Source organism: Megalops cyprinoides, chromosome 24 (genome assembly GCF_013368585.1).
Source record: "Megalops cyprinoides isolate fMegCyp1 chromosome 24, fMegCyp1.pri, whole genome shotgun sequence".
Classification (NCBI taxonomy): Eukaryota; Metazoa; Chordata; class Actinopteri; order Elopiformes; family Megalopidae; genus Megalops; species Megalops cyprinoides.
Window position 1 is genome coordinate 9,423,570 of NC_050606.1, and position 20,616 is coordinate 9,444,185.

The 20,616-nt window shown below is 46.3% G+C and overlaps 1 protein-coding gene across 1 annotated transcript in view; it reads left to right on the forward strand.

Annotated features, from left to right (window-relative positions):
- Positions 1-17,536, forward strand: part of LOC118770919 (partitioning defective 3 homolog) — a 262,566-nt gene extending 245,030 nt beyond the window's left edge. The window contains exons 22-24 of the mRNA XM_036518693.1: positions 5,944-6,064; positions 13,242-13,384; positions 16,570-17,536. Coding sequence (XP_036374586.1) covers positions 5,944-6,064; positions 13,242-13,384; positions 16,570-16,999 — 694 coding nt within the window. The 3' untranslated portion in view covers positions 17,000-17,536. The remainder of the gene's footprint in view (positions 1-5,943; positions 6,065-13,241; positions 13,385-16,569) is intronic.
- The last annotated feature ends 3,080 nt before the right edge of the window (positions 17,537-20,616 follow it).

The following is a 20,616-nucleotide window of genomic DNA, read 5'->3' on the forward strand; positions in this document are numbered from 1 at the left end:
ATGTTCGGTAATTTGGTTGACACACCCTCACGGTGAAACGAGAGAGAGAAGTGAGTTGGGGTTTTTTTCCCCTCATTGCTGTGACGGTTCAGATTCTGCCTTGTTTTGTGTGTGGCAGGGTTGTGTGGAAACAGATAGGAAGGGGTCTGAATTGTGTGCGTTCACGTGTGTGTGTGTGTGTGTGTGTGTGCGTGCGTGCGTGCGTGCGTGCGCGCGCGCGCGCGCGTGCGTGCGTGCGTGCGTGCATGTGTGTGCATGTGTGTGCATGTGTGTGTGTACACACGTGTAAGGGAGCGGTGATACATTCCCTCATTAATAGATAAGGGTCTTGTTCCCATATGAGTCCCCAGGTGGAAGGATTATTCTAACAATAGCAGGTTCCATCTGTGAGAGCCCTTATACCGCACTAACCAGCACCCAGGGCCCCTAAAAGTACATTCACATCACACTAACCAACAACCAGGGCCCTCAGAAGCACACTAAACATCCACTAACCAGCAACTAGGGCCATTAGAAGCACACTAACCACCTACTACCCAGCAACCAGGTCCCTTAGAAGTACACTAATACTGCATTAATCAGCAACCAAGGCCCTTAGAAGCAGAAAGCACTCTTAAAGCTGACAGACTGCTTCTGCTTGCTCCACGATCACAGCATCGAGGCCTCTTTGCAGCAGGCAGCAGCTGGTTCCTCAGTCAGGTTTCGACAGGGACGTGCCTGCCCTAGCGTGAGACAGAAACCTGCCGCTTGCTGTCAGCACTGTGCCCAGGGACCATCAGCCTTAAAGACATGGCACATGTCACGGTGAAGGGCTTACCTCATAAGGCAAAGTAATGTATGCATCTGCTTGAGCACCGCTACTATGGCAGTAAATCAGACACAGCTTTGACTGAAGTCTCCCTACGCAAATCACGGGGCTTATCACCTTGTGTATCAGCTGCCCCTGCCACTCAGTGGTTCCCTGGAGGTAGGGGAGGGTGACTGACTCTTCTCTCTGAGGTGGACAGTTGGTTGGCCCTTCCCCGGTATTAACTGATCGGTCCATCGTTCAGCATCAGACACCATTTATCTCCTCTTGTAATGACAGGCCACTATGTTGTCTGTCTATCTGAAATCTGTCTATTTGAAATCTAGCCTCCTCAGATAGGCCCATCTGACATCAAAAATGACTCAGTGAACAGCAGGTCCGTGAAGCCGGAGCAAAATCTCAGCTGAAGGCCCAGGTTCCCCCTCACATCTGTTGTATGCAGTTATTGAGGGCGACTCGGTACACAACAGACACACAGTTTCAGCGTCAAGCATGATAGCCACAGATAAAAAGTAATTGAAGCTGTAGTCGGTGTCCATCGGGTTCAGTTGGCCATTCAGTCCACACCTGGATTAATTTACCTGCTCCTTGGACACAGAGGCAGTGGAGTCGTTCCCATATCAAAGGGACGTTGGAGCAGCATGTGTGCTGATCCGTGTCACCTCCGGATGGGACACCAGGGACTCTGATGGGGGTTGCCTGCCTCGTGACCCTCGATGACAGAGGTGAACCCAGGGCCACTCGAAACTGCCCCTCTCACCTGCCACCTATTTCAAATGGTGCTTTATGGGGTTGCTTGGAATGTCGTCACGTTAGTCCCTCGGGACCCAGTGTCTGACCCATCCTGGACTGAGGGTCTGATATACAGCCAGCATCTGCTCCCCATTTGGGAGGAAATAATTATGTCACCAAGAGTCTTAACCTCTGTCTCTGAAGGCCACACAGATGTGGGCATCTGTAACAGGACGATCAGGTATTTCCAGTTACTCTCCAGGCGAAGATAGGGTCAAGATCCAAGTCAGCATTCTCTCTCCATAAATTGGGATGTGTTTTTCTTACCTGTTGAATAATCCCAGTTCTGTGTCACATTGATTTTGTTTTTTCCCTAAGTCACATACCTATTTTATGTTTGCACATCGCAATAACATTAGGAGGGTACCACTAGCTGCTGTTGACAAGAGTTGGATTGACTCAGTTGCACAGGATTATACCCTGCCGCCTGCCCTGACTGTGCAAGTGGCAGAATTTGAAAGGAATAATCTCTCCAATAATCCAGTGTCTTCAAAGAAATGGCTTTTTTTTGGTGGCAGGGTGAGCAGCCAGGCAGTATTATTGAGCCCCAGAGAGGGCCAGAGGCCTTGTAAACACTGACCCGCCGGCTAGCACACAGTGACAGGTACTGTGAGCCCCATTGTGCCGGGGTGAATGAAACTCCTCTCTCTGCTAATGTTGTGGTGTTTTTTTCACCGGCTCCTTTTAATTGAGTTCATGCCAGGGCATTTTTTTTTTTGGTAACCACTTCTAGAGGACCTTTTGAGACAGATGGCTTTAACAGCACAGCCACCAGTGTGCTGTCCTTACTCCCCCTTCTGAACAGCGGCACAGAAAAGAGTGTGATAATTTTAAAAGCCCAAGCGTGGAAGACAGAAAGTGTTTACTCTTAAGCACTTATATTCTGTTAGCTACTTTTCTCTCTGACTGTTTTGAGAGATAATACATTTACAGTGCCTTGATTGGTACTCTGTGACACAGCTGTGGTATCAGTATGCATAATTCCTGCTGGGAGACAATTATAGACTCATCATACATGGAAAGTAATATGCCTAGATACAGATGCAGAGCAGCTATTGTATTTGTGTACCATATCTTTTTATCGTAGATATTCCATAAGCCAAATATATGCTTTATTCATGGTATGAATTCAGAATCCAAGACTCCTGGCCTTCTTTCATTCCGAGTTCAGTTTTATGAGATCGAAATTTCATGAAACTGAAATTTCCAGAGAAGTGTCCAGGAAGCCATCTCTGAATGACTGCAGGGGGATTTTTGAATGTCTTTTAAATAACACGCTGTCAAAGAACCTTTGAAGCACTGTGGCAAGATATGCTTTTGAAACCTTGCCTCACCAAAGATTTTTTTTTTTTTTTGCAGCATCATTCCAACACCATTTCAGTCGCCTCTTTGAAATGGATTCAGGGATACCCACGCCCTGTCTTTAGACGCTGTGCTCTTGCCTCTTATGTGCTGCTCCCTTCTCCGCCCATCTCTGCTGTCCTGGTGCTGTTATGCCGTCAGCGCCTGCAGTTTAATTCGGTGATTTGGCACGAGGCCACTTTCATTCTTCCCCTTGATTAACACTGCAGACCAAGGAAAGGGGGTGAGAGAATAGATTGGCTGGTTTATGGTTCAGGCTGGCTTCGTTAGCAGAGCTGTGACACATCGATTCTCGGAGTCAGCGGGCTGGTGTCTTATATTGCGCCTTCTGCTTTGATCTGCCGCGGTGCTCCGACCAGCTAGCAAGGTCACGCTTAGCATCTCTGGCTGCGTTTGCTTAAAACGGCCGGCGGACGCTTGTGATAATTGATGTTTGTCAGTGGGATTAAGCTTGCTGGGTGAGGTTAAGTGCTCCAGAGCCACATCCGTGATGAGTTCAGGATTCTCAAAGCTCTGTGGCATATCTTTCAAAGATACCTTAGAAGAACAGAAGTGAGACTGTCCCTGTTTAGATCCCGAGTTCACTGAGGTTATCTCATGCAAGGAGAGACATCCAAATCAGGGACATGCTGAACACCCTGCGTCTCAGACTTAAAAAAGAACATTGATGTTCTTTTAGAGGCCTGCAAGGCAAAATATGAGCTCACAGGGTAACATATTGCAGTGGCCATCTGTGTTATTTTTTCATGTTGAAACAAAATCAGATTATCCTTAGTTCTAGCATTTCACACATATAGTAACACATGTATTGCACAGTTTAAGGAAACTTGGAGAATAATGTCTGAAGGCAGTGAGTGATGTTTGACAGTAGCTGGTGTGTTTTTTTTTTTTAACTTCAAAGCTTTTCCAGCATTCCCCTCAGTTTCCTGCTAAGTCTTTAAGTTCATCTGTGCACTATTCGCTCTAGATCCAGAGCACCAGTAATCAACTGGAGACATGACACCTCGGCTGCAGCCAGATGTGTAATCGCACGTTACAGGAGCTGATCGCAAAAATAATTTCCCTCACTTGTTTTCACACTGACTGTGCAGCTTTGCTGGGAAGCTGTCTGTTCCCTCATAAGAAGAACACAGAGTGGAATCCACAGGCTCAGTCTTGTGTCTCATGTTCATATCAGGGCTGTGAGCACGGGCAGACACATCACTGAACTGTCACAGCTGAGGATTTGAGCATCATCATGGCAGAGTTACCAACAGGGACGTTTTGTTGGAAGATTCGGCCTGTAAAGCACACGTGAATGAGCGTAACGCTTGAATGAACATAATCTCTCACATTTGACTGAAGAGTTCTTCAACAAAAAAAAATCATGCAAAGTGTCATGGAAGCTTTGTGTAGTTATCAGTCATACAAGTATTTACCCCATAGTTTAGATTAAATGCAAATTACTTTACAGTATTTGTCAATTTTAAGGTTGTCCATTTGTGTCCCATGCGTACTGTCACATTTAGTTTGACAGTTCTCATGTAACTCCCTTAAATATATTGCTATGGTATGAAAATGTGGCACACTAGACAAAATGTGGGTTCTTTTAGTAACTTCACATGACAACCTATACCTTTGACACGTGGCCCAGGTGTATCCTGCTCTTTCTTCAAGCAGACACACAGCTATCAGAGTGGACAGAAACGGGGACGTCCCAGAAACACCAGAGCTGTGTTCAGTAATCACAGCTCCAGCCGTCCTGCAGGTGCAGTCCTGATGACCGGAGGGTAGACGCGTAGAGCTGTGTTCAGTAATCACAGCTCCAGCCGTCCTGCAGGTGCGGTCCTGATGACCGGAGGGTAGACGCGTGCCGGTCGAGCGCAGGCGTTTGTGTTTAGTCACCCTCTCGGCGGGGGCTTCTTAAACCCGGGCTCTTGTCTGCACAGAACACAGGGCAGGTAGGCGGTGCACCGTAATCACTGCTATTCTGGCTGAGCTTTTCTGAAGTGCTCCTTTAGAAGATGAATTAGCCAGGTATTCATCCCTCCACGTCTGTGTAAAATGTTTATTAAACTCAGGGGCACTAATAAAGGCACCATCTAGACATTACTGTGCTGGGTGTCAAGTTCCAGGGTCACCAGGCGGGTTCTGTCCTCAGCACAGCCTGCACAGCAGCTCAGCCTCTACCCCAACGATGTAAATCTTGCCTCTGTTGCGTGTATCATGGAGTTAATGGTATAGGTCCATGATCCAGATAGCTAAATCCCTAAAAGCATTGATTGATCTGAAAATAATGTTGAGCTGGCCATCATGAGATGTTTCCAAAAAAGGCTCTCTGTAGGATGGGGGGGGAACCTTCCCTCTTTTTTCTTCTCTTCACAGGCCTCTTATAAAAACAAGTCTGAATGAGTCTGCAGCAGTAACACAGTATGAGTTGAGACTGCAGTGGCCCTAGTGTCCCTGGCTTGCTGGATTATGTATGACTTGCAACAGAACAAATGCGCTCTCACGTCCTCAGACAATCAGCAGTTACTCCTGTGTTCCAGTAAGCATTTCATGCAATGCATTGTGGGAAGCGGGAACCCGCTAAAGTCATTTATTCTAAGCAGGTTCTCGGTGGTTGGAAGCGGTGACCTCTTTGCTGGTAATTTATCATCAGGTATCACACTGCGGAAACGAAAGGGTCCTTGTCTGTTGTTGAAACTTGGACATAGCAGGTTGAAAAGTGATACTGGGTCTGTCTGAGTCATGCAACAGCACATCTCGGTAAAATGCACAGAATATTAAACTGCGACAAAATGTAGGGAAAGTGTTTGTTTGGACGTGCATTTACAAATCGGCTTTGAAATTTGGTTTTAGAGAGAAGGTCGAATTAATTTGAAGAGCAAAGAAGATGTATTTGCACAACTTTAAAGGGTACTAGTTGATAAATTTATTTGAATGATTTTTAGCAGCCTTTATGTTTATCCTCTGATTTTTTTTCTTCTTCTTCTTCTCAGCACCCGGCTGTCTCTTAGCAACCACGACCGGATACAGAGGCTGCGCCACGAGTTCCAGCAGGCCCGGCAGGACGACGATCCGGACGACCGGCGGCGCACCTACAGCTTTGAGCAGCCCTGGGTGAGTGTATAGAGGCAGCCGGCAGGCTGCCCGCAGAACTCCACACTAACTCCACTACCAGCCGCCGGCTCGGCCGCTAACCCTCCACCTGCATGCAGCGCGACCGTGGGTCGCCCCGGAACCATCGCTAACTGCTAACCCCCTCCCACCCCGTCCCGTGCCCCCCATCATATCACTGCGCCTGCCATCGCCGCCCTCACCACTACCACCACCGTCTGTCTGTCTGTCCATCCGTCTGTCGGGACGGGCCTCGTCCTTCACGGACTGTACCCAAGGACTGTTGCCGGACACGCCCCCCCCCACCCCGACGCACTCTCCCAAATCGTGGTGCTGTTCAAACCCAATCACCGGCCATCTGTGGGGGACTGTGTCTCGGGGCTTGCTTACAAACCATCTCATCCCACCAGTGTGCCTTTGTGAAAATGTGCTTGGGAACGGGATTTCATATCTCCTCTGGTTTCTGTCGGGGGAATGAGAACAAAGAAATGAGCATAATCATTTGATAATCTTTGTAAGTGAACAAAAAAAAGGAACTTGCCTTTATAAACCATAACCTTATAATGACTGTGATTCAAGGGGCCGTTGAGGGGACTTTCTAATTACTTTCCAACAATTTACTGAATTGATTTGGTTTCTTGCACGAGACATTACCAATTGCCCTGTTTTCAATGCCTGCATTCCACGAGTCCAACTGTGTGGCTATCGCTTTTTTCAAACAATCCTGTTAAGGTGGAAATTACAATGGATCCAATATTTGGAGCACATTTTGCAAAATGCTTTTAAATCACTGTCTTTCATTTGTCTGTCTGGGTGTCTGTTTGTAAATGTAAATTCACTGTAATTTGAAAACCAAGTGTATTATGAAAAATGCAGTCATTTTTGTACCCATTCATTTGTTACTCAGTTTTTTTTTTCATAACATTATAAATGTGTGAACCTGTTTGTGCCTATTTTCAAAATGTGCTATCAGAACATAGTATTTAGTAAATATATTTCATTTGTCTTTGGCAAGCTTTTTAGGTTTACATACTTACATATTATTCTGTGTTTTTCTTTAGGGGGAAATTTTTAAAGTGGAACTCTGGGATTGTGTATAATGATTTTTTTTTTTTAAGTGATCCTGTTCGGGACATCAGCGTGCATGAGTAGATGAATTTAAACTTGACTTATAGTAGAGAAGAACTAATAAAAACTGTGCTGTTATTTGGTTGTTTTCACCTTAAACATTGTCCTATTTCTATTCAAGTCAGTGTGTTTTATCATAGCACCACTCTTTGCCATACAAGTCAGATGTGTATTTCTGTATATGTCTATTTCGTTGAGAAAATCATGTGCACATAGTTATGCATGTTGGGAACTGACATTCAATGGGTGGATGGTCAAACCACTGTGTGTCTTTAAAAGTTTATAGCTTCAGACCAACATAACAGCTTTTCTAATGGGTTTTTTGATGGAGTAAAAAATTTCAGTGAGTTTAAAGATGTCAGTCTCAGTGGCTTAAGAAACGGATCAATTTTCTCGGTCGTGACTCAGCATGTTGACTTCTTTATGAAATCAGTGTATAACTGTAGATCTCCCTGACCACCACCATTTCAACAAATTTAAAAGTGTTGTAAAATGGGTTTTTTAGTTTATTTTTAAAGCAATCAATTGATTAGCCTCACAGCTCACTACAGAATTCACTCACTACAAGACATGAATATTTCCCAGACTGGAAGGTGGACAGCTTTACAAACAAACAGAAAACTGTTTGTGCAGTAAAATCTGATTATGTACGTTGACCTTTTTACAAGAAAATCTTATCAGCGTTTCTGTCTAAGGCTTCTGTTGACATAGTGCTGTCTAAATTTAAGCATGCCTGCTTGCACTTAGCCAAAAATCTGACTCTGTGCAGATACCCTCTCGAGCAGACAAATTTGATTCGTTCACGGTAGCTTATATTCAGCAGTAGCCTTATGGATGCACCAAAGTTCGCGTCGTGATTTAATACAGTTACACAATTTTCCTTTGGGAGACAAACACACAGTTACTAATACAGTACTTCGCCAACCAGGTCTCTGGTAAATACCTTTACTGACAATGGATTGTTTATAAAGCCGAAAGTCTGGAACCGTTTCAGAGTAGCTGAATATTGTTTGACCTCTTCTGTACCCTGAGTTGTGCATTCCCGTGGTCAGAGTTACATTGGTTTAAAGTGACAAAGGTGCTACACAAGCTGCAGAAAGTTCCTGAGCTCCTCGAGTCTGTGGTATTTTATTTCTGTGTTTGGCTGTACACAGCAACAGTAACAGTCACCGTATGTTGGCAAAGTTCACCATTGATATAAGACATAGCTGACATTTTTTTAATGTAGCGCTGGGAACCCAAACACAGAAAAGTCTGGAGATGGTGATGTAGATATAGTCATTTCCCTTGAAATAGGGCAGAGTATGGGCTTAAGAAAAAAAAAATAAAAAAACAACATTCTGAAATCAAACACAAAAAGGTCTCAGTTTCAGTCAAAACAAATGTTTTATGTAAGCTGTAGCCTAGCTTAAAAAGTGTTGAAGTATTGACTTGGCACATAAACAGTTATTACAGCCTTAAATAGTTTTTGAATAGCTGTGTCAAACAGCTGCTGAAGTATGTGGTGGTCCGTGTAGAATGTCCCCTTTGTTTGACCGCCTCGGTGCAGGGGCCTGGGTCTTCCAGAGGCTTCCCTGGGAAATGTAAACCTGCCACCCCAGAGCTCTCTCTTCCACTTTCCCGTTTAAGGAAACTGACGTGTTTGCTGTTCTTTTGGATGTACTACACCCACTTCAATGTGCCTTATGTGTTCCCCTGGTTAGGTTGGCCCGAAAATAAGGCTGGTCTCTCTGGGGTTTGGCACGTGTTGTGGGACCTGTCAAACGGATGAGAAACTGACCTGGGTTTTTAAGGTCCCTGATTTCCAAAGCGCTGGGTGTAAATGCCTGCTACATTATGTACAGTACTGCAGCTTCAAAGTTAAATTTACAGGTACCATCACTTGATGTACAGGTATAACACTGAGAGGTATTGTCATCAAGCAGATGAACCTTGGCATGAGGGGAGGGTGAAGCTTCATGAATCAGTATGTTAAGTTAATGTGTACCGTGAATCACTGACTCGGATGACCCCAACAAGTGGCTTTGCTGTACGAAGCAAAATACCGCAACTGATTGAACCCTGTGAGTCATTGGTAACACACCCTCGCTCCACCAGCTGTGGAGTACACGAAGCCCCCCTACCCCCCGCCCCCGAGTAGTGTGTCTACATGAATTTCAAATAAACACTGTTCGAGTGGCAGAGGTCTCAAGGGAACATTCAGAGAGCCTCTAAGCTCAACCAAATGTCATGACTTGGATTCATGAATGATATATTTTACATTACATTAAATTACATTACATTATGTGCAAATAGCAGATGCTCTTATCCAGAGCGGCTTCCAGCACAATAGAACATAAGTGTATCCATTCAATTTAAATGAGCAACAGTGTCAGACCAGGAGAACACTCCCAGACCAGTGAGTGTGAGCATAACACTATTCCAGCCGTACCACAAGTTAACTTGTACAAGCCAAGTTTTCTACCATACAACAGTCCCCAGAGCACAGAATCCAAAATACAACAGAATACACAGAATACAGAATCCAACTACACGTAAAATAGGTATCCAATACTAGAGGTGTCCCAAGGCTGCATACCTGGTTTCTGGGTCACATATGAATAATGCAAAAATCCAGTAATATTTTAGACCCCCATGTCTGAAAGACACCCTGCCAAATGATGTACAGATTTATCGGATTTTTACACTCTTGGTGTGCAGTTATTCAAAAAGGATTTACAGAAAGCATAAACAAGCCAGAGACATGGCCATTGTATATTGATTGATGAAATAAAGATAAATAGAAACCCTATTTTGCATTCATTTTACCGAACAAACCTTTCTCATTACCACGCAGAGAGTTTTTACCATTATCGGTGTGCAATGTTAGAACGTTGCTAGAGCAACAGGTGTTGGATTTATTGACTGTTGTTGACCTCGTTATCACACTGTAGGCGTTTTTTTTAGGGAAGGAGCCACGTCTGAGCTGGAAGCTTATCAGAAGTTCTGCTGCGTAAGGTGACTGATTAACTAGTATGAACTGAACGACACCAGTCTATCACAGAGACATTCCGTCCAATCAATCCTTTAAATGTCAGTGCAGAGCAGAAAGGCCATGGGTTCTATTTTGAAATCTTTGTTGCGACTCAGTTGGGGATTGGATGGCTGAACAGAGGTCCTTCCTGGGTCAGTGTGGACACTAACCACAAGGCCGTTAAACCCATGGATAAACTTCAGACAAGTTTTTGCAGCAACCGCGTCATGGGTAGGAAAGCATCCGACAAGCTGTGGTTTATTTGCTCTGAACTCAATGGCACTCAGGGGAATAGAGTTCAGTGATCTGCCTGTAGAGGGCGCTGGTTTGGGATGAAACTGCGGTCAGAAAGGTCAGCAGCCCACGGCTCGGCCAAAAGCAACTCTACACAGCCCAGAGTACACCACAGCACAGGAAGATGCAGAAGATTTCCGACAACCCAGACTCCAGCATGCCTGCTTGTCACCTTGGTACACATTTCTCTTTACAAGTTGCTCTTCTACCATCAGAAGGACGTACAGTGTTTACCATGTGTCCACCATATTCATCTCTTTCCAATATTCTGCCCAATTCACCAGGAAGACACACTCTATAATGTACAGGCAACTCAGAGGCGGGTGTCCCTGGGGCTCGGGGTTCCTTTCAAGGCCCCTGTGCTCTGTGGTTTATGAGTGCCAGGCTGGAATATGTTCCTCTTCTTCGGAGATGGTGATGTGACGAGAGGGACCACACTCGGAGATGACAGGCAGATGGAGGGCGGCCATAAACTGGCCAGGCTCGCCATTGATGAATTAGCGGGATCGGGCCTGCGCGAAAACCTGCGAGGAGTTATTACCAACAGAGCTTTCGTCCAACCCCGGGCCCGCATTTTTTTACTGATCGTCGAAGTACACTAACAGGAAAATGGATTCCATATGCCCCGTGCTCACACAAGCTGGAAAGAATTCTAAATGCTGCTATCGGCGCCAGAGACTGAAATGCATTGTATTGAGAGCAAAGGGAATACCTACTGTCCAAACACTGGCCTCCTCATTATTGCAGCCCTGACCCCTGCTTTGATATTGGGTGTCAGACTTGCCCGTGTCTGTGATTTTCGACCGGGCCTTAGTTGTATTTTGTTTTTGAAATCTCAAGAGGTAGATCTGGTTTCTTTATTGTTGTTATTATTATTATTTAATCTGGAAATCATTTTCGTAATTGCTCTCTTGAGGCTGGCCTGTTTGCTCAGGTGGCTCTCTTTCTGCGGCCGGCCCTTTCTTCTCGAAGTTCTCAAAGTTTTCTCTTCCACCACCACCTCCGGGCCCTCCACACGCCACCCCCCCTACCCCAAAACCCTGTTAAATAGCGACTGTTTACAGTACATTGTTTGATTGGATTTCAAGCCGAATGTCATGTTATATAGAGCATTGTATTCCAGCAGAACCGTGAGTAATCAGATTCCTGTCGGCTAATCTCATCCCGTACACTGATTGTGCTTCCCCCGGGGGGAGCGGCTCCTGTTTCTGTGACATGACATCAGCGTCTCCGCGGTGATATACTGTACTGAACTTGTAGAATTATTCTATTCTATCCAGGGTATTTCTTTCTGTTTCAATTAAACGCTGCGTTTCATTTTTATCGCTGGGTATTATGCTATCACTTTCTCTGCAAATGTTGGAGGGAGTATGTGTTGTTTTAGTGAAATTGGAGAGATTATAACCCAGTCATTCTGACATGGGAAATAACATGTTTGTTTGAGGAATGAGAACAATATGTGCTGATATCCAAATTACCCATTGTTCTGCTATTGAGGCTGCTTACGACGGACATGAATTCAACTCACTGGATCCATCTTATTATCTAATATCCTATATGACATCCATTGTTATCCATGTAGGAGTGAATAATGGGTGTCTGAATTGAGCTGCAACGTTCGGTGCGGGAGTGTTTTGTTTCAGCGTCAGAGATAGACTCCTTAGTCATGAGGTGCCATCAGGCCTCGAGCTTAAAGACTGCCGGTGGGGATTCCACAGTTTATGAATGTGACACGTTTTCGTGTGTTCGTAATTAAACCATAACGTCAGCCTGAGATGGTGAACACAGGAAATGATTACATGGCGTGCCGCATATTAAAGGCACCATGACCTCCCCGCTGTCAGCGGCCGGCGCACACGCTGGTGACACAAGGTAAGACTAAAGTGTTGTTCGGAAAGAGGAGGCTCCAAAAAAAAAAAAAAAAAAAAAGTTTTTAAAAGTGAATAAAAACAACCAGGCAGTCGATGCAGCTCTGGCATGATGTTTCTTAAGGTGGCACAGCTGAAACTTTAATAATTCATGTCTGTGAATGATGCATGCATAACCAGAGAGAGGCTGGATATAGAAGGACAGCTCAGTTTTTTTGTGGATTATAATGTCTGCCTGTAATGTGATTATAATGTGTCCATGGCAACGGGGCTGCAGAGGGAACACCAGTCAATCACAGACGACTTCACCGAGTGTAACATGAATGTCTCTGAGGTCCTCTCGGTAATGTTATCTCAGTCTGTTTAAACTCCACCCATCACTGGTAGAGCAAGGTTGGGTGGGGCACTTTGATTGGTCATCTTGTACCGAAACACTCTGATTGGTTATCCTTTTATGAAAGGGTTACATTACTTTTGTATTGCATGTGATGCAAAATGGTCTCTTAGATGTCACTAATGCATATGTTGAGACTGTGACTGTGTTTTGTTTTAATGTGGGTGTATCCACGCAATACTGTAAGTGTGCACAGCACTGTAGGTCATAAATGGGTACTGACTCTAACCCAAACAGACACATGGATACCTGTGTTCACAGTGTCCGGCGGGCGCTGCCTTTTCCTTTATTAACACCTAACAGATATTTCACTTTCCACTAATTCACCACCATGGGTCTCCATCCACTCCATGAGCTTGGGTTTGATGTGAGGGTGTGTGAGAGAGGGCCGAGGCTGGCTGTCGGTAAGTAGCCCGTGTTATTTCTCTGCGCAGTGAGTAACCGCCGTGTTGGCACTTTACGCCTCTTCCTCCCCCTACCCAGGCGGGCGGCGGCGGTGGCGGCGGCTCGTACGGGACGCAGACGGGGCGGCACTCGGTGTCCGTGGAGGTACAGATGCAGAGGCAGAGGCAGGAGGAGAGGGACTCCTTCCAGCAGGCCCAGAGGCAGTACAGCTCTCTGCCACGGTCAGTGTGGTTGTGTGTGTGTGTGTGTGTGTGTGTTTGTATTTGTGTGTGTGTGTCTGTGTCTGTGTTTGTGTGTGTCTTTCCTGCTCTCTCTCCCTCACACCTTTCTCTCTGTCTTTTACTTTCCCCTCTACCTTCCTCTCCCTCTGTGAGTCCCTCTCCCTTCCTCTCCGTCCATCTCTTCCTCTCTCTCCATCCCAGTCTCTGTCTCTCCCTCCATCTCTCCTTCCCATTCTGTTATTTCCTTCCCTCCCTACCTCTCTCCCTTTCTCTCTTCCTTTCTGTCTCCCTGTCTCTCTGATTCTCTCTCCTTCCCTCTCTTTCCTTTTCACTCTGATTCTCTCTCCCTCCCTTTCTCTGCGTTTCTCTCTCTCTTTCTCTCTCTCTCTCTCTCGCTCTCCCTCCCTCCCTCTTTGATCCTCTCTCCCTTTCACTCCCTCTCTATGAGGAATTGCTCACATTTAAACACATAAGCACTGCCATATTGTAAGCTGGCTGAATGAACGCATTTGAGGTTCCATGGTTTAATGATGGTACTTTCTGTCCATGACTGTATTCTGCCACAGAAGGAAAACCTACCTCGGTCTGCTTGAAAAGCTTCTGCTTGTTTCTTTGCATGGGTTCATAGAATTTATGTGTTTTATTTGTGAACAGGCACCCATATCAGCAATTTACATACACATACTTAATTTTTTAAAATATTAGCGATTTATCCAGATTTACTTAAAAAAGTCAGGCCATATGGTTTTCTGAAGGCTACAGCAGCAGCCAGGGATCCAACAGTATGCTGACATTTAAACAAGATGAACTTTGACCTCTGAGGCATTACCAGAGCAAACCACCATCACTCTCGTTTCATTAGAAGCCGAGCCGTTGCGACCAGATCAATGGCTCCAGAATGGGATTAAATTGGCACGGGGAGCCCGCACAACTGCGAGCGTGTTCCAAACCCACAGTCCTTTCAGAGGAACAAACACTATCGGGTTTCCCATTGATCAGTCAAGGCCGCTCGAGGGGGGACGTGTGCTGCCGCTCCATTTGATCCTGCTGTTTAAAAACGATATTCCAAAGGCGTTCGCTCGTTCGCTTTCTGCGCCTTCTCGCAGGCGTCACATCTGGAGTGCGGATTTCGCTGGGTGAAACGCCTCTGTTCAGGAGAGCCTTTTACATGCTGCATTGCTGGCACAGCAGAGGCAGGGCTCGGTCTGCGCTGGTTTAAAGACAGAGACGTCCCCATGGAGCACCTTACAGTCACGTATTCGCAACGTTCACTGAAAGTGATTTCCTCTTGAGAGGTCCAAAAAGCACCAAACACGTGGAACATTTGTCTTCAGTCCCCTAGTGGCAGTGCAGAGGTAGTGCAGAGGAAATCATTGTTCTCTTCCTTTGTAAGCAATGCTCCTTTGTCTTTTTCTCCCGTACTCTCGGCAAACACAGATACTTGATTAAACACAGACATCTGAGCAGAGGAATTGAGTGTGTTTTTTTTGTAGTGACACAATGGCCGGTTTGTAATGATTCGGACGGGTGTGTTCACACCTGTGAATATGCTTTAAAGTGCTTCCTGACTGACGGCCCCTGATCGGAAGCAAGCGTGTCAGAAAAACAGCACCACATGACAGTTACAAATGGCCTCTCGTTTTCTAACTTCCTATGGCCTTGTTATTTTTTTGGTCATTCTAAATTTAACTGACGTCTGTCGGAAAATGTTGTCTTTAATTAGCGTTCCTTGAAGTCTGTGGCATGTGTCTTACAGAGCTGTAGGATGAGGGTTGTAGAAGGAGAAGGACAATTATCTGCTTTAGCATTTGTTAAGGATTACATGGAGATGGTGTTGTGCTGAGTTGTTTTCCTACTGTAATATTTCTGCATGGATGAATCATACCACTTGTGCAACACAAATAGCTTTAAAAAGATCCAAGCGTCAATAGGGATCTTTTTTGGTGGGCCATTAATGATGCTCCTACAATCATGGTTGTAAACAAGTTGTTTTTGGTCAAACACTGACTATTTCTGAGTGCGCATGGAAATCTCTGTCTGCGTCAAGCATGAGGTTTAGGGCAATGAAATGCCAGAGCTTTAAGCAAGACTTTATAAACACGTGCCCTCACTTTGGGGTTTACTACAAAGACATGCTCTGTCTGAGACTGTCCATGCGGTTTTCTTCATACATCATAGATTTATTCAGTATTCACAAGCTTAATTTTCAGTCTGGAGGCTTTTTGATTCATATTTATAAATAAGGAGTGCATAGTGAAAGGAAAATTTACTCTGTGTCGGTTGATACAAAAAGAATTGAGACTCAAGACTCCATTGTCTGAAGTGATGTCTGAGCCACATTATACTCAATGAATTAAGCATGGTTCTCCATGTCTCAATTAGGTTAGTAGTGAACAGGGCCAAACTGTTACATGACACAGTATTCCTATCATCAGCTCAGTTTTGTATTTCTTCTTTTGTTGTTGGCCGACCAGAGTAAGTCTGCTTCCAGGCATTATTTTAAGGCATTATTCTAATCGTGTTGTAGCAGCTGTTTGGTAAACCCAAAAAAAAAAAAAAAAAAAAAAAACGGCTCATGGCACACAGGAAGACTTTACTTCGAATTATTGTTTCATGCATTTTTCATCAGCACCTCGAATACCTAGCATGGCAGCCTTGAACAAAAGTGCTCATCGCAGAAATTCACGGCAAGCTCTCTGTGGAATTAGCGCATCTCGTGTGAGGCAACCTTGAAACTCCCCCTCAAGTACGAGTGTCCAGCGAGGTGTGGGTGAAATTCCTCTTTTAACAAAGATATCACATATCTGAAGCACACACTGCCTGAGCCATATGCCACATAATGGAGCCCCGCTCTACAACAGAACAGCCTTTTAGAGACAATTTCAGCTCCCGGTGCAGGCAGTCAAGTCTGCCAGAAGGCCAGCTAATTAAAGGCGATCACAAAGACTGTCGAGTAAACGCGCGCTTCTGCGTCTTCTCAAAGAGCTGGGTGGATGAAAGTGGCAGTTTGTGTGTAGGTTCAGTGTTTGTGTGTGTTTTTTCGCGTGTGACTAACAGCTCTGTTTGAGTTGGTCAGCTTTGTTTTGCCACTCTTAATGGCCTCTTGTGGCTCCAGTTTGCCGTGTTTCTTCACAAATCCTCATCGTCCCCGCCTCTGTCTGTCCCCGTCTCTCTGTCTTCCACAGGCAACCTCGTAAAAACCCCAGCACCGTCTCCCAGGACTCGTGGGACAGGGTGTACCCCCCAGGGGAGGGCTTCCAGACGGCCAAGGAGAACCCGCGCTACTCCAGCTACCAGGGGTCCCGGAACGGCTACCTGGGGGCTAGCGGGTTCAATGCCCGGGTGCTGCTGGAGACCCAGGAGCTTCTGCGGCAGGAGCAGAGGCGCAAGGAGCAGGAGGCCAAAATGAAGCTGCCGCCGCCCCAGGAGGCCCCCAACAGCTACGACTCTTACCCTGCTCACGCCGACCCTGGCCCCGCCCCAGGCCCCACCCATGGCTCCGCCCTGCCACCACCCAAAGGCCCGTACAGGCAGGATGTGCCGCCCTCCCCCTCCCAGCTGGCCAGGCTGAACAGACTGCAGACCTCAGAGAAAGGCCGGCCGTTTTACTCCTGAGGACGACGAAGCTCGGCGCCCTCGGCAACAACGGGAAAGCAAAGCGGGAACTCCCCGAGGCGGTTGGCTCCCTCGAACAAAAGACGCGATTCAATCCAAATGTTGTTGCTTTATGAGTTTTCTATCCCCCCCCCATCCCCCTTGCTCGACAGTTTTTTGGAAAGACAGGGCTCTGTGAGGTTTGTCTGCCGCGATGGTCCCTTCTCTCTTTCTCAGTGCCTTCCGTGTTGGCTGTCACTGCAGGCTTCAGCAGAACCCGCACACTGTGTGCGGAACAGCATCAGGTGTTCGCACCTTCTCGCCCTCATGCTCTGACAATCACAGGACAGCCAGGGCCAGCGGGTGGCAGTGCACTCTGGGTAACTTGCGGTACTGCAGCGCAGGTGATGTGCACTGCAGGTGTGTCCGCTGCTTTGGGCTGTTTAGTGTGATTATATACACACTGCTGCTGTAGGCCAGGACCCTTCCAACACAGCTCTGCAGGGGCCAGGAGTGAGGGTGTGTGTGTGTGTGTGTGTGTGTGTGTGTGTGTGTTTGTGTGTGAGCATGTGAGTTTGATCATGTGTGTGTGTGTGTGTGTGTGAGAATTGAGTGTGAGTGTGAATGTGTGCAGTAACCACCCAGTCTCTGCCCACATTAGTGTGTTTGTAAGCCCTGGTGTAACAGCACAGCCCTGCAGCACACAGCCCTGGACACTCACAGCAACGTGCCCCATTTGCCTCTCTCAGCTCTCCTGTTGTTGTTGGTGTTGTGTTTTTTTTTTCCCCTTCCTCTAATCGAGGTAACCCTTTGGTTGTACTTCCACTCAGAATCCCCCAGAGGGAGTGAATTTGTATAAATGGGGTCAGGCTGGGTTATTAATTAATGCTTCTCATGAAAAATTCATCAGCGTGTCGTCTCCGCAGAGGGGAGTTTTCGGAGCCGGGAGACGCGTGCGCTCCGTGTCTGGCCTCTGCTTTGTACATAACCGTCTCGGGTTACAGCCTCCCGGTCAAACACCGGCACTCCTCCCTGAATTTTTCATTGCGCTGGTTAACCAGAGGCCGCCTGCACTACAGCCTAACACTACCACAGCAGTGTTGTACCACCTGAGCCCAGATACAATCTCTGTCTTGTCAAATGGTTACATTTCCTTTCAACTGCCACTGTTTTGTAACAAGTGAAATGTGTGAGAAAGATAGTCATGTTTTATCTGCATTTGTTGAGCTTTTGTCCTGAAATGTGATGCTCCCAGACTGAATTTTTTTTTCTTTGGGGGGGCGGGGGGGGGGGGGGGGGGGGTGAAATTATGACCGAATGGGAGCAGGAGTGAGCACACAAAAAAGGGAAGAGGGACCTGACTGACATTTCATTCAAAAGGGGTGAAGTTTCACTCTGGGTTTTCCAGAAGGGTCTCAGCAAAAGCGCCATCGGGCTTCGAGCTCCATGCCTGGCGCTTCTCTCGCGCTCCAGGCCCGAACCGTTACTCATCCTCTCCGCTGTCCTTGCTAAGGGGAACTGCAGTGAGGGACGCTCCCTCACACCTGCTACAGGAACACAAAGAAGGTGGCGCAGTGGGGACTTTGCGCCGCCTCAGCTGTGATGTCACAATACGCGAGTCTGAGGGATGTGAGAACGTTCCGCCGCGTCTGCCAGCGCGGAACCCGCCATTTCCGCGGGGCTTCGTGTGTTTTGGGCGGCGGCCCCGGACACAGTCAAGTGCCTCGGACACAGTGCCGGACGAGGAGGAGCTGGCGGGTTTTTTACGCCAAGGGGAATCTATCTCATGTAGCGCACGTTTCGTTTTTTAACATGCAACCTTTTTTGAAATGTTTATTTATGCCCCCCCCCCCCCCCCCCCCCGTGTGTCAGCCCATCTTGTTTCACATCAAGCTGGTTTTGTTTTTTTGTTTTTTTATGGTGAGAGGAAAACGGAATCTGCACAAGTTATCAGTGTGTATTTTTATTCTCGTTTGTCATGGCCTTTATGATGCTGTACCACGGTGTTTAAAGCATACGGCTAATGTAAGCACAGTGCAATTGGTTTATAAGTCTTTTTCATGATGTATTGAAAACTGTATACGGCTGCTTTTCCTGTACATATCAAATTTAGAATAAAAAGGAAGGCTGTCTCATCCTGTTTACAACTATTTCTGGACCACGTTCAATTTTTCACCCACTGCACTGAAAAATGTATGAGGTTGTTTTTTTTTTTTAACACATGAACAGAAACAGCTAGAGACCCAGAGTAGAAAGAGAATAGAGAAGACTCCGCTTCAGGATCTCAACTGGTTAGTCTAGCACACGTGGTTATTTTGCAGGGATTTGCTCCTGGAGTGTCATTTAGGAGGACCAAAGAGTTTCAGGCCTTGTGTTTTCAGGGTGGTATGCTTGCACAAGTGTGGCACAAGTGACCCCCTGGAAATCGCAGGGCGAGACCTCTGAATACCGCCGTAGCGAGCACGTACTTCACACTGCCCATGAGTTCTGTCCTCTGTCATCGTTGCATTCTTGGAGGATTTGGGTACGCTGCTAATTAGGTATTCGCTTGGCCCCACTGGAAGGCCCTGCATAATGAATGTGTCAGATGTCTTTTTGGCACTCAGCGAAAATCCTAACAGCGAGTGTAAACGCAAGGGTTTGTACCGAGCTGAAAATGATGTGATGTGGATACTTAGAGCTGCCAGATGAGCAGAGGGGAAAAGAGAGAAATATATTCTCTCCTCCCTTCCTCTTTCCTTTTTTATCTGTGTGACTTTGGCGGATCCTTTTAGTGCTGCTTGAGAATTATTATTTAAAATTGGCAACACATCTAATGGGCAGGCAGCGACTCGGTAGTAAAAATGACAGGTTTATCAAGTTTGTGTGCAGGTGGATGCTTTTTAAAGAGCCCTGCCAAGGTTGGGATATTATTGGGCAGGAATCTAAAAGAATCCATCCTTGTGGAAATTACACAGCGGTAACAGAACACGGTTTCCTCTCAGCTGGGAGGCTTCAGATTTGAAAGAGGCCTTTCAGCGGGGAGGTCAGGGAGAGGCCCAGGCAAGGCAAAGAAATTTAGGACAGTGTAAATCTCCAGGGTTTCTTAATGGTGTGGTGCCTTACCCCAGTATCTCACCTCAAAGCCTGGAGAGAGAGCTCCTACACCTCCATCATGTTCGATTTCCCCTGAACAAGCAGTGTGTCAGTGTCTGTCTTTGCCTTGTCGTTTGAAGCTGTCCTTTTGCTATCTGAGACACTGAGTATTGTCTGTGAGTCTGAGGATCCAGGTAGTCTGCATCAGAGTCTAGACCATCGATGAAGGACCTCAGCTTTTGATACTGTGATACTTTGACATACTCATTTTATATGTTCTGTACTCATTTATTAATTGTTTAATAGAAGTCATTATGTGGATAGAAAGTCAAGCCACCTGGTGCTGTGAGTTTAAATTTGTTTCTAATGGAAAATTGACTTGGAAAAACTACCAGACTGTGAAGTTCCTGGTACTGAATGACCCATCTGTGACCCAGACCTCTTCATTGACTTTTCGTCAACTAAGGACTGAATCTGCAAGTTTCCATCATGGTTAATACTGACAGCCCCATATATGTTACCCTGCTTTTCATTTTATCAGGACCTTTAACCCCCCCCCCCCC